The sequence below is a fragment of the Neolamprologus brichardi genome, chromosome 23 (assembly GCF_056152115.1).
Source record: "Neolamprologus brichardi isolate AB-2024 chromosome 23, ASM5615211v1, whole genome shotgun sequence".
Taxonomy (NCBI): Eukaryota; Metazoa; Chordata; class Actinopteri; order Cichliformes; family Cichlidae; genus Neolamprologus; species Neolamprologus brichardi.
This window is the reverse complement of record NC_142125.1, coordinates 22,031,564-22,046,405: the sequence shown is the minus strand read 5'-3', so window position 1 is coordinate 22,046,405 and position 14,842 is coordinate 22,031,564. Positions and strand designations below refer to the sequence as shown.

Below are 14,842 nucleotides of genomic sequence, written 5' to 3'. Positions count from 1 at the left end.
ACCATCAGAAGGTTTTAATAACACCACTCCAGTGAGCCTTTCCACACAGGCTTCTCAGCTTTAAAAGTCCAGTAACCCTGAACAGTGCATTACCGCCAGAAGATGCAAATGCTAATGTAGCACCCTTTGCATGTTCAGTGCTATAAATGCACCCACATACATATAACCAAGTCACATGTTTCATCCATTGTTCTGTATTTCACACCCCGGCTAGCCTGCACTGAGGTAATTGGGGAACAGAGCCTCATGTGTACTACTGTACTACAATGCTAGAAGGTTCTGCTGACTCATGGAGACCATGCAGAGGCTACAGGGTATTTTACAACAGCTGTCAACACATCGTTTTCAGAGAAGCAGGCAAACAGTAACCCTTTACAGAAGCGGACAAACGGCCACTGCATATACAATAAAGACAAAGGTGCTGCAAACAAGACACATTTGAGCCAAGGGTCAGCCATCTCTACTGCAATCCACCTCTGCGGGCACACATATGTGTCCTCAGTGTTCCTGGGCAGCTGTTGCAAAAGCCATGGCATTAATATAACTATTCTCCATGTGTGCTGAAGGCAATTTTTCATGCATTTAGTTGCATCGCTTTACTTAGAGTCACTTTGCACTGTAGCTTCCATCTTTAAGTATGTCTGGTCCCAGTAATTCTCTTTTACGTGTTCACAAAATTGCCATAGCGCTCCTGTTCTTGCCCTCTGGCATGTTGGTAACCAAGCAGTTAAAAGCATCTGCACGCTGCCGTAATTCACTCTAAGTAAAGACTGTCACCAAACGGCTAAAATACAACAAGAGAAGTGTTTGGAAAAGAGTTTTAAAGCTTCAAAAGGTGAGCTTCTCCAGCAGCCTCTCTCCATTTCCTTTCCAGCTGCGCCAACACCTTCAGCCTCTGGACACGGTCCCGCATGTTTCTCCCACTATTATCCGACAATTTACAGCCAAGATAGAGGGGAGCTGAAGTTTGTTGACATTCCCCGCCCCCGTGCAACCTCAAATACGACACTGACCCCCTTTTCCAACCTCATAAACGGCTCGCTCCGTTGAAAGCGTCACCGTGACGAGGAGAGAAATATGAAACAAGTGGGAGCGCTGGCAAATCAGGCTTAGACCGCTTTGAGCGAGAAAACTTGTGAGGTGCGTGCACGCACTGTGAAAGTGTGTCAGCCTGTGTAAAGTAAACAAGGACAACACCATATTATCTTGTAAACTGTTGGCATGCAGTGCTATGACCTAAAAAACAAATCCAATTTGGGGATTTGCCCCCCCCCTTTCCAACACTAAGACTTATCAATAAAAGCTCTTACAAAGGAAAAAATTTGCAAGCCAAGATGCTTTCTGTACAGAGGCAATATTTTAAGCCAGTTCTGACTGGAAAACAGGCAGTTTAAATGCAAAAAAAAAAAACCCAACCCAAAGTGTTCGCACCTTTTTGAACTCACATGGAGCAAGTTCATCTGTTTAGAAACCACAAAAATGCTCCAGCTCTAATGACATCATTAACAGTCAGCGAGGGTGTCTGGGCAATGCTTTGTCTCCAGGCAAAACAGTCAGCTCATGCAATAGACCATTGATAGCTAGCAAATAAAAGCCTTTTATTGGTTATAAATTGTGTCAGACCATTAAACTTTATATTTTCCCCGAGTGACATTGCTCTAACTTGAGCCAACGGGGAGACAGAGGAGGATAGAAAAAGAAAAAAAGACATCTGATAATCCAATTGTTCTGCATTTCCAACTTGTTAACATCCAAAGCATGAGACTTCAGTTGGAATTAAATGTGTTGTGGCTGCTTGCATCCAAAAAAATAGCTGCTTCGCAAAATGTCAGGATTCTTTACCAAGCTTTTTTTTTTTTTTTTTTTTCAGATGATGTATTGGCAAAAACAGGTTTGTATTAGCCTGACGGAGCTCTGCATACTGTTTTTAGGGATCCTATGTGCAGTTCGAGGGGGATGGGGGGGAGGAATGCATTCAAAGCAGCCTTAATTGAGCTGGATGGCCTGTAGTCACAGAAGCAGAGTGTCTCAACAAGACTCAAGCGGGCGAGATCCTGAGATGTGCCTCACACGTATACATCATTAAACTGGCTTACGGCTCCACGGTGCCGATCAGCGCTGCAAAGACTCTGGGAATTATATGGGAAAGTTTGTCTGGAAGGAGCCCTCAACCCCCTCCCTCCCTCAAAATGAAAGTCCTCTGGCTGTCAATGAAGGGGAAGTGCTCCCATGCTGAGGCCCACTGGGCCAGCCATTGAACAGAGGGACATTCCTCAGTAATTCTGTTTGACCTGAGCCCAGAGTGGTAGCTGAGGGTCACCGAATACAGAGCGCCACATACGGGGAGGAGACCAAAGGGGAGGAGGAAAAGTTGGGAAAATCGGATGCACAGGAGTGAGAGTGAGGCAGACTGGTGGAAAGAAAATACAGTCGTCTTTTCCCAGCCTTTGTTTGACAAGTAAACGCTCAGGTTATGTCATCTGTCAAGACTGTCCTCCAACAGCAATCCCGTAGGCTGTTTCATAAGCTGTCAACGTGACCTGAAAATGTGTTCAAGATGCAAACAACCTCTGGTGGTGCTGTGAAGAAGTGGCAGGTCAAAGTGGTCAAAAGTGCTTGGTGCTGCTGGACTTCTTTGAGGTTCTTGAAGATTTTGAGGAATCCAGATATTTGACCTGCAGCTGAAGGCTGTTGTAGTAGATGCATCAACTTCAGATAAGCAACAAATACTTTATTTTAACCCAAACCATCATTTTCTTCTATTAATAACCAAAAATAGCCTCTGAAAACACCCCAAACTGAAAAATGGGCCCACACAGGACTCAAGACTCAGTTTCCTGGTTAAAAGTTGTTTGTTTTTGGCATCTGTGGTACACTCTGTTGTTCTGTTTACAGAAATCAAATAATTCTGCCCACGTGTGAAGCAGTAAAGGTGCATCAGTCCTTTTCAATCTGCTAGCAAAAACTGGAAAACAGCCCAAAATCTGCAGTGTGGTGGGACTACTGCTGCACTACAAACAGGGCAAAGAAACCATAGATTTTTTCAGAGCTAACTATGCAAATAATCCTCAAATATAGCAAACTCTAACACGCGTGTCCAGCATATTGTAGGGTTGACTGTTTTCCCCTTCAGTGGGGATGGTTGTCACGTTCCAGGAAGGCTTATGTGGGTCGTTTAGGCTCAGCATCCAGCATCCAAACCACTGCAGCACTCACTGTTTACTCCAACCAACGAACTTATGGCAAAACTTCCACCAGCACGTGATGAACTCCTTTTGACCGTTAAATCAAAGCTGGCTAAATGTAGGACACACGATGCAGTAATGAAGTAAGTGTGTCATAAAAGAGTGTGGCACCGGGGGGGGGAAAGGGGGGCGGATGATAATAATGGTTGCACTGTGGCATGGCTGGGATGGAGAGAATTACAGTTTTAATTCTATAAAATGAAATCCCTCCACTTGGCAATCCTCTTATCCAGTAATCCCCAGGTAGGTTTCAGAGAGGGCAACAGGCTCAAACTGCCCACTGTGGCAACACATCTGCCTCGCCCCTGGTCGGTGGGGTTGATATCAATGACTGCTCCTGTGCTCCCCGATAAACGCTCTAAACTGAAACCAGACCAAACAGCTGACACATGTCCACCCTCAATTTGTCTCCTTTTCCATCCTTTCCAATAACTTCTTCTTGGTGGCCTTCTGAGAACCAGCCAGCAGCAGGATTTAGGAGTAAATAAATCAAGGTTGGTTCGCGTAGGTGCTTCTGACGTCTGCAATACTGGTGCTACCTTTTTTGCGGTGGAAACTGGCGTCAGGAACGTGCTGGTGCAAAAGAAATCATAAACAAATAGCAGATAACATGGTGTGTGTGTGTGTGTGTGTGTGTGTGTGTGTGTGTGTGTGTGTGTGTGTGTGTGTGTGTGTCGGGGGGATCAGGGTCAAGTATGAAGCTGAGATTTTAGGGCTTTGTTTGGCCGCTCTCTGCTGAATACCTCAGTATATACCTAAGTGCCTCATATACTGGGGTACTGCTGCAACTGTAATGTGCTTTAAGTTAACACCTTTTAATCTGCTGTTTGTTACCCTTCACATAGATTGCCTACATTCATTGGCATTCCCAGCTGTAAAGCATCCACTCCATGCCAGATGCTATTTTTTGCTCTTGTGATGGGAAGCACCAGTTCCCAGGGCAAAAAAAAGCTCTCTTTAACTCAAAAAAAGACAGAATGGCATTTCTCTCTCTGGCGCTTTGACAACACCAGCAAGAGAGTGATGATACCTCCCATGCTCTCCCATGCTCTCATTTCTCTATTCCCCAGCAGTTCTGTTTATAGAGATAACAAAGTCAGCCCAAAAACATAAAGCCGCCCCGGCATCCCTGCGATGACTGCAGGCACCAAGCACTGAGCATCTATCTGTCTGCTGCAAATTAGGCTGCCTATAAGGGAAGACCCCCCCTACTGACCTGCCGTGACTTTGACACTGCAGGTCTTAATGCCACTTCACTGGGAAAGACTATATATACATAATATTCCATATTATTGTCCACCACCTCAACCAGTTCAGCTCATTTCAGTGTGGGATTAGTGGGCTGGATAGAAAATCTTAATCTGCCTGAGCAAGCGAGACAGAGAGAGTGAGTGTATAAGGAAAGAATTGAAGCCTATGCATTCCTGCACATACAAATCCCTGCAAAGCTGGGCTTCTTTAACCTCCACTTTGTCTGTTTCCTGGTGTTATCAGTCAGAAACAAAGTGGGTTGTTTTTTCTATGCAGCACCCCTGACCCCATGCTGTTGCCACTAGCAACAGAACATGCGATTCCCCTCACAAATCAGTGCAAATCGCACATGTGTGCAGTCCTTCTATATGAAACATGTCCCCCTCTGGGGGATTAATTGGAAATATTGCAGCTCGGGACAAAGTAAGGAAGCCTAAACGAGGATAACCCGGGAAAAGCTCTGGTAACAGTGAATCTGCCGGCATGCATGTGATGCACATCTTAAATCCCCAACCAAGCCAAGTGTACTTCAGTCACAATCAAATCTTACAAGAAAACAAGGTTTCTTTCTTTCTTTTTTTGCCATGTCATGAGCGGCTGACGCCGGCTCGCTCCTTACCCTCGTGGAGACGCAGCATCCTGGTGCATTCAGAGGACACGCATGGTAATCCACTGGCACGCTTTCCTCCTGCTCCGCAGCTGCTGTCCGACTGATCCCGCAGATGACAAAGTTTACATCCACAAACAGAGCGCTGCCGGCTCTGCCCCGGACTGCCTTTCCCTCTTCCTCGCTCTCAAAGTCCTTGCTTCCCCCCCCCTCCCTCCTTTTCCCCCTACTCTGCTGCCTCCCTCACTCTGCCGGCGTGCACCGACTTCTCCCGATACACCGCTTTCCCTTCTCCCTTCCTGCTACATGCACGCTTCCCTCAGCGCTCCGAGGCTCCTCTTTACACAAACGCACAAACACACCGAGTGTTTTGTGCCTCCGATCTGCCGCCCACCACCCCACCTCCCGGCTTTATCTTTCCTCCGAATATTTCTCTCCTCAGTCTGTCTCCGCTTCTATCTCTTTCTCTCTCATGCTGTCTGTCTCCGAGCCTCCCTCTCCCTCTCTCTCTGTGACTGCCTCCCTCCTCCTCTTCCTCGGGCTTACAGGACGTTTAACATGTGTTCAGGGAGACGGCTGCTCTGCTGCCTCTCTGAAGGTGGATCTTTCCTCAGGGGGGAAAGAGAGGGCCGGGAGGCTGGGGTGGGGGTTTGCATGGAGAAGGAGGAGTTTTTTTTTTTTTAGGAGGTGGGGGGTGACAACAGTGTTGTAGGCTGGGGGGGGGGGGGTGCAAATCTTTACCTCAAACAAGGGGACATGAACAGGCAAGCAGCAGCCGGCTTGTAATGTTCTACTAAGTGGACTCCTTTCATAGCAAAAGGGGTTGGGGGGGGGGGGGGGGGGGGGGGGGGGGGGGGGACAGAAGAGCTCACACATGCAAAAATGTGGTAAAGTTGCAACTTTCAGGTAGTCGCTCTGTCTCCCTGCACACCTGGTTGATCCTTTCCTGAGGCTGGCACCCTTGTTTGATCATACAGAAAGTTGCAAATATGGGAAAATAGTCAAATTGGGAGCTCTGTGGGGAGATCGGGGGGGGGGGGGGGTGTCAGTCCCCATTAAATGATCTGACAACCACCTACTCTGAGGCCTAAGCCGGCCAAATTGAGCCCTTGTACAAAAAAAAAAAGAGAGAGAGAGAAATGTGGACGGGGAAAATACCGCGACACAAAGAGACAAGCGTGCTGACAAAAGACAGATAGAGACAACCGAGGAAGAGATCAAGAGCAAGGAAGAGAGCGAAAAGACGAAAAGCGAAGGAGAAGGCGAGGAGGAGGAGAAAAAAAAGGAAAAAGAAAGAAGTGCTTGGGTCTGCTGGGCCGAGTGACTCCGGCCCATCTGCCACAATCACAATCAGTCCCAGCTGAATGGCTGTGACTAACTGCAGCATGAAGCCCGCAGCCTCAACCCAGGCAGGATGGAGATGGGAAGAAGGGGGGGCAATGAAGAGGCAAAAGTGGGGAAGAAGAGGAGGGTGATGGGGGGGTTCTATTGTCTGCTCCCCAATAGGACCAGTGCAGGAGGAGGCGGGCACCGGACGGGTGAAAAGCAGAGAATTAAAAGGGTCCCGGTGACAGGAGTGCTCAGTTAAAGAGGGTAAAGAAAGGCCAGGGGAAACTTAGAGCTGGGGCCATCGCTGCCACTGTGCTCTACAGCCACTGTCAGTGATGTCCTCAGCAAACAATCACGCGAAGCCAAATGAGTCTGCAGGAGGGTGATAGAGCGGCTTGCTCACGTCAAGATAAGGGAAGGTAGATAAACCCCAAAAAAGTGACACTCGTTATCAGATGTCTCCTAAAGCCGGCAGCGACATTGCCATTTGTCATCATAAAACTCGGAGAGATTCATGATGCCCGATGATTGCGCTCGTGACCAAAGTGTCACGCAGAGCGGGGTAATTGTGTTTATCATAAGCGCAGCTGTCTCGTGAGGGGAAATCTGAATGTGGAGCGAGCGAGATTTGATTTTACGAGCAGGTGGTCACCAATTACACACCATTGTCCCATTTGGGCTAAAAAAAATAAAGACAGATGAATGAATGGCTGAGTCAGCATTAACACAAGGACGCGCACAGTAATCAAGAAATATTGAACGTGCCGTTGGCTTTAATTTGATCGACGGGGAGTGCCGAAACAGCGAGTAGCGCTGTGCAGTGCAACAGATGTGAGGCTCACTGTGTTTTTTTCCTGCAGGAAATAAGCAATGCTTGTTTGCTTAGCATTGTTTACTTCCATTTAACTACATAATGATGGTACCATAAGTGCATATCTGCATGTTTGTATGTGGCTGTGTGTGTGTGTGTGTGTGTGCGTGCATGGGCTGACAACTGTAATTGCATAATGAATGGGTTTGTGAAAGCATGTGAAGTTAAAGTCCGTACATTTTAGGTATACACTGGTGGATGTGCATGGGTGCATATTTGTCTTCAGCTGCCCCTCATATCTTTATATTTTGCTTCCAAGCCAGACCTTCTTGAAGTTTTTTTCACTCCTCTTGAGCAAAACGTCTCCAAGTTTCTTCTTCTTGTTTCTTCTGGTCTGTTTGGACATTGGTTTCTTTTTCACTGATTTTCAGTCCAGTCCTTGTACTTTTTGTTAAGCCACATAACACTGACCTATGAATCACCAAAAGAAACATAACTGAAGGGATGAACAAGTGCTGTGACTACACATAAAAGACAACTCAGCAAAGAACTGGTTTTAAATGGTATCTTTAGCCACTTTGTTTCTAGCAACCTGTCACAGAAACACATCGTTTTCTTTTCATTTCTAAAGATGAATCAGCTGATCATCTACTGAAGCCTCATCAGAAATTGTCTCAGTGGAAGGAAGAAAGCTGCCTAAAAGAGTTCAGACTGTGCTGAAGAATAAAGGTGGTCACACCAAATACTGACTTTTGAGCTTGTTAGAATTGTACAATCACTGTTGTTTTGCCTTTAGTGTGTGTTTACATGTATGTTCGCACATATTTCAGTAAATCACTGCATCTATTTCCCATTTACAAAGCAAATTATCAAGAAACACGGGGTGATTCAAGACTTTTGCACACTACTATATAGACTACAGTCTGACTGTACACGTGCACAACGTCTGGGACTGAAAAATGAAGCCATGTCTGAAAGAGTCAATCCCTGTAGACCACCCTTACTGTAAGCACATATTTATAGCCCAGCACAACAAAACCCTTTCCCCCCCCCCATTATTAGGGCTGAAAGTTGTGTGTGGCATAATGACAGGTGATTCTAGCTAGCCAGGCCAATACATGTCTTTCTACTTGTTACTGAACTGGATCTTGTGACTGCATTTGTGCTGTTAGAGCCCTTTGGACTCTTATTAATGTAATAACAACACTACTGACAGCCTAAGAATTCTTCGTGCCAGTGTTGCCGGGTGAAATTCTTTTCTTTTATCTGTATGATACTCAGCACTAATTAGCAGTTATCTGCGTCTGTGCTATGCACTTATGCACCCTGCTAACCAAGCCTGTGAGCGTGAGCTTAAATCGTCACTTCACTAATTAATATGTAAAGTCAGGGTGGCAACTCCCATCCTTTATTTACAGTTTATTGCGTGCGTGTCTTCATGCAATACGTGCAAAATATAATCCATACGTTGTCACAGTGATAATTAAGTCCACTAACACCATTGTGTAAGTGTGTGCACATGATGTTTGCAAAATTCATATGCGTATATGAACGCGCGTGTGTGTGTGCTGAGTGATCTGCTGAGCTCATTAAGGCGCCGCTTATTGCTCTGCCAGGGGTGTCAGTGACAGATTCCACTGTTTGGAAACACTCGGCCGCCCACACAGCCAGCCTGGCTCCACCACTGTCACACACACACACACTCAGACTAGGTTAGCATTCCACAGGGAGGAGGGGGTACAGGGAAGGAGACAGGCCGGTGCTGGGACAGTGGCCGGAGGGCCGGTGGGTCGATATGGATTTGTAATAGGGTGCAGGGTGGTCTGAGGTATGCTGGCTGTGGCTGCATGCAGCGTGAGTGTCAGCACCTCTGAGGTCCTTTCGGTTTAGAAGGACGCTGGTGCTCGTAGTAGTAGTATGTGTGCAGCGGTTGAAGAAGTATTTAGGACGTTTACTGAAGTGAAAGTAGCAATTCAGCCATGCAAAAATACTCTATTACAAGTCTGTCACGATGTGTAAACTGCATTTTTGCAAGTGAGTTCAAAACAAATTTCCCATTTGGAGAGTTCATGCTGGAATCAAAGCTTTCAGTAACCTTATTAAATGGATTTATCTGGCACAAAATAAAGTTTTTGGCTCAATTTACCACCCAAAAAAAAAAATATTTAAAATGAGACAACAGCGAGCACCGATTCCTGGACTGGCCTGTAAAATATAAACACATCACGTAAAACGAACGCACAGCTTGCTTTGCCGTCGAACTGGATATGCCTCGCATTTCATCAGAGCGATATCTCGAGGCTAGAGAGGGCTTGAAAGTGCTCATTATGAAGAACAGTTCCTTCTAGTGTTAAATAATTGATGCATTACTTTGTGGGCAGCATGATAATGCTGACCCAGATGGAGCTAAATACAACAGATAGTTTTTAAAGCACTGCAGCTGGCAATATTTCAACTGTAGTGAAGCGTAGGTGCACTCAGGTGTAGTACAGGGCCCTGAAATGTTTAGAAAAGTTAGAGTAAGTGCACCACACGAACGCACAAACATCCTGTCGGCCCGCTGCTCTGGCGGTCAGCCACACTTTCCCTCCGTGACATTAATCCCCTGCAGCTTGATCACAGATGAGCGACCAGGGGCAACCGGCGTGCGTCACTTGAGCTCATTACCAGACCGGTCGATTCTACCGTCTAGGTGTGTGTTCCCAGTCAGCCTTTAATCGTACACTAGATTAGCCCAAACGTTTGGGCTTGAGATTTGTTTCTGAGAGCAACCATCTAAAATGTCTGAGCAAGCAAGAGGTGCAAAGTCATTTGGAAACACGTCGGTGGTGCTAGGCGTGGATATTTAGCTGTCAACATGGACGGGAATCTTTTGGGAAAAGGTTCAGGGAGTGTTTTGTGCACAATGATGAGTAAAGGAAATGCCATTCTGCAGACAGGCAGGCCTGTTTGTTTACCCAACACTAGCCTGCCCTGGATCTGCACAAGACAGATGCAAATCACACGGCAGGGCTCCCTCCGGAGACTCCCTGCATGTTAGTGAGCGTCTACATGTGTGTCATTTCACTTCTTTGTTGCAAGATGAAGTGTGTAATACAATGAAAACCCGCAACGCAGTCTTCGGTCATGTTTCATTAGAGCAGGGAAGGGGGTTGATGGGGGGGTGGGGGACGATGCCAGTCCAGTGAGACATCATCAAGTGCACCGAGATTTTCCTCTCTGGAAGATCTCAGGAAATGATTAAAGTCATTAGGAGTGAAATGAGCTGGATTAACGCTGATGGCAGTATCTTTAATTAAACTTAAGTAAATCTTTTTTTTACGAAAAAGAGCATTCCTTGTGTGATTACAATTCACAAATGGGGGGCTATTATGGGGTAATCTTAGTTTTATCCTCCTCTAATCAAAGGGACAGTTAGATCTCGCAGCAGAAAGACTTTTTTCTTTTTTAAAGAAAGCAGCGAATTCAGAATACACAACATTTAATGCATCCTCTAATTCTTATGCAATCAGAAGCTCGATTAGGTACTGGTTTAGAGATGGTCAAATGCAGGTTAAAATTAGATACGCTTTAAATGTTTTTTTTGTACTCCAGCCGAGCCCCCAGAACGCTTTTCCCCTACAAGCCACATTCAACCAGTCACACGAGCATTCGTTCACCGCTTCATTTTATGCCTTTCAAGTGCTTTTTACCCATCAAGCACACCAATGGACCCATCGGGAGAATATGGAGTTCAGTGTCTGACTCAAATATGCAAGATGAGGATTGAACCTCTGACCAGCTCTATGTTCAGAGCCGAAAAGTGAAAACTGTGAACTCTAACCAATCATTAAACCAGATGGGGAGTCTCTAAATTGATGCACTATTGATCTTTACATGTAATACATTTAACAAGGCTTTGCAATCCTTGTGATCTAAAGCAACCATCAGCCTCTCCAGCTACCAAGAGGTTAACAGAAGCTGACATTCACTTTTTCACTGTGTTTACATGCTGTACTTTCTGGTTACAGCCCCGGGCCCTCTTGCAGCAGTGCTGCAGGAGCTCATCTCTGGAGATGGGGAAGATTATCCCAAAATGCAGGACACTTGGGTGGGGTTTTACAGGACTATTAAAACCCCACCTTCCTGCATCTGTAACTGCTTTCTCCACCTCATCCATGCAGCGCCTTACACCACTGACAGAGACTTAAGCACATCATGTTTTTGTGTTAATTCTTGTTAAGATGGACAGTTATTGTCTTCTTAATAGCTATGATTTAATGTTCGGCAGCATATGTTGTGGCCCTTGTGGTAGCCACTTGTTTTAGTGGTTTCTATTGTTGTTTTCTAACCACTCACATTTCTCTCTCCCGCCTCCGTTTTCATGTTTCAGTGTCAATTTTTTGTCCTTTGGTCACTTCCTGTTTGAGTTTAAATGTTAGTTTTACTTCTTTCCCCTCCTTTGGGATTGTTTGCCCCACCTAAATTTGTTTCCACCTGTCTCTCTAAAATCAGTTCTATGTGTTTGTGAAAAAGTCCACCTCATGATTCAGTAACTTACAGAACCACCTTTAGCAGAAATAACTGAAGTAATTATTCTGTGTCTCACGTTATCAGTCTCTCAAATCATTGTGGAGGAATTCTGGCCCACTCTTCTTTCATTGAGGTTTGTGCACAGCTCTCGTAAGGTCCCAACACAGCTTTTTAATCAGGTTGAGGTCTGGACTTTGACTGGACCTTTGTAACACCTTGAATCTTTTCTTTTTCAGCCCTTCTGTATTTGTTGTCCTGTCACAGCACCCATTTTGGGCCGATCTTTATCTGTCGAACAGATAAAGTCACTTTTGACTCTAGAATACTTTGGTATACAGAGGAGTTCAAAGTGTCCAGGTCCTGTAGCTGCAAGAAAAGCCTAAATCATCGCCCCTCCATCGCCATGCTGACAGCAGATATGAGGTGTTTGGCTTTGTGCTTTATGACCACACATTTTCACTTTGGTCCAAATGATTTTGTTCCAGAAGTCTTGTGTTATGTTCAGATGCAAACCTAAGCTGTGCTGCCATGTTCGTCTTTAGGCACTTTTGTTCCTTCTCCTGAAAAACCCTACAAACTATACTTGTTCAGTCTTCTTCTAATTGTACTGTCAAGAGCATTTAACATACTAGCTGAGGCCTGTGTAGTCTAATTTGTAGCCCTTTGGGTTTGTTTATCCATCCCACCTGCTCCACTTAGGCTCTGACTCCAGAGTTCTGTTTAAAACTGACCAGCACATTGTCCTGAAACATTATTCTACCTTTACTTTAAGAAACATTCAATTTTACAACTTATCACTTCATCAGAGGATCACAGGACACCCACTTTCAGGACTGCAGTGTTTTGATTTTCACACATTTTCACCCTTTCCTGTTTCCTCAACGACATGAGGATGTTTTCCAGAGAGCCCTGAGCTGGGGGTAAATAGCATGGTTGCAACCACTGTGACTACCACCACACAGGTTGTGTCAACAATGAAAACCACACGGGCTCTTTCAATCTGCTCATCTTAAAGCGAGGATGTTTACCGGAGTGCTTCGCAGCACATGTTTTAGTCAAAATAACGGCACACTTTCAGGAGCATAAAAGGAGTCATAACATATTCACCCTAGAGCTGATCTTGACAAAAATCTATTCACTGTACGGTGAAGAACTCAACTAAAGTTTACAGAGCTGAACATTGTGGTGAACAGTCAATTCAGCTGAAATCAGATAAAGTAATATACTAAAGTGTAGAAGTGTTTCTTTACAGTACAATACATTTAAATTGAGTGTCTGAGAACCCGGTGAAACACCAGCAGTAATTAGACATTACACAAAATCCCACTGGCAAAAAGTCTCTTAAGTGCACCTAATTGCTTTTAGGAATGCAGATAATACCCCATTCAGTGGAAATGCCAAGAATAAGTGTCACAAGTCCTTTAAAACGCTGCATATCCATATTGTGAAACCACTAGAAAATGGTTTACTGAAACACTGCATGTACAGGGAAAGGACAGATCCATTAGGTTAAGCTATTTTCAGAAAAACAGCCAGTATACTACGGCTCTGCAGTGTACTTAACCTTGAAACCAATCAGAAAACATCAGAAACACGAAGGCTTAAGGTGAATGATATGGGAGGCGAAGCATATTACTGGCAGGTCCTCATATGCAATGAACAGGGGAATGCACCTATGAAAACGACCTTGAAGACGCTTCGGTAAAAGGCCTCATTAAACCATTCGATTAACCTTTTCCTCTCATGAGCTCCATAAAACTGATGCATGTATTTTACCAGGGCCTGGACTGTGTGCATGGATTAGGGCTGGACTGTTTTGGTGTGGGGGGATGGGGAAGATCGTCCCAGCTAGACAGAGTTAGCGAGTTTCTGAGAAGATAACCTAGCACGTGTTGACTTATGTGACAGGGCGGCGGTGTCACCTCCTTAACTTCAGGCTTCAGTGAGGTTATCATTGTGTTCACAGTGAAGTGAGGTCAAGATAAACAAGAAGCTTTTCTGTCGACTTGCTACTTCCTTCAAGCAAACAAATTCTTACACATGTTAACTAGGGCTGTTCGATATAACGATATATATCGGATGACGATATAAAAACGTCTATCGTTTCATTTTACGCTATCGTTTGTTTTGTGGTGTCGCAAAATAAACTGTTCACGGCAATATTTTTTCATCGTTTTGATGGTCGCTGTAGTGGCTATATTAATTTCTTAAAGTTCTCTCTTTCTCTTATATGTTATATAACCACACTACGGCCGGAAAAGAAAACGGCGCCGTTACAACTTATGTCTAAAAATGTATAGTTTCATGCATCAGTTAAAACACTCGACTCCGGGTAAAGGACGCACAACTGGAAACACTTCCCGCAGGTCGAGCTGCCCGAGATTCACAGAATTTACAGAAAATGTTACATTTTTGTGATTTATATCGTTATCGGGACGACAGAATTCTTGTATCGGGATATGAGATTTTGGACATATCGCACAGCCCTAGCCACTAGTCACACAACTTACTGCTATTTACAACAAATTTCTTTGGACATTTTATAACATTTTTTTCCCATTCATTCTCATTTTCAGTCAAGTCCTTGTACATTTTCAGAGGAATGTTTTGTTTGTTAAGCCACGTAACTCTGACCTATGAATCATTTTAGAAGTAAAAAAGAAATCAATGTTGTGTCTACACTTAACAGACAACTCAGCAAAGAAGCAATTTAAATTGCATCTTTAGACACTTTGTTACTAGCAGCCTGTCACAAAAAACATCTTTTGTTCATATTTCTTTGGTTGACTCTATGTCATACCAAAGTATGACAGACATAAAATAATATTTTGCATCAATATGGTGAATCTCAAAGAGCTGTTAACTGAAAACTTGGCATATCTCAACCTGGTGTGTAGTATGTGTCATGGTCCTGGGTCGGTGACCCAGCGCTTTAAGTTTATTATTATTATTATCATTTTCTAGTTTATTATTATGATTATTATTTGAGTTCTCTTCGGTCTGCCTCTGAGTCTGCGTCTGTATCTCTGTCTATGGTGTCACCCCGTCTGTTTGTGAATCTGTCTGTTCAGTTCAGCGTCTTGTCTG

General features: G+C 44.6%; 1 protein-coding gene across 9 annotated transcripts in view; it reads right to left on the bottom strand.

The window, feature by feature from the left end:
* LOC102788058 (nck-associated protein 5-like) overlaps positions 1-14,842 on the bottom strand; it is a 180,437-nt gene that overhangs the window by 99,553 nt on the left and 66,042 nt on the right. For 2 of the 9 annotated variants that reach the window (XM_087835756.1, XM_087835757.1), the window contains exon 1: positions 5,116-5,272. The exons of the other annotated variants lie outside the window; for them this stretch is intronic. In XM_087835756.1, coding sequence (XP_087691882.1) covers positions 5,116-5,144 — 29 coding nt within the window. In that variant the 5' untranslated portion in view covers positions 5,145-5,272. Of the gene's footprint in view, positions 1-5,115; positions 5,273-14,842 lie in introns of those variants that run through there. 9 annotated transcript variants of the gene reach the window in all.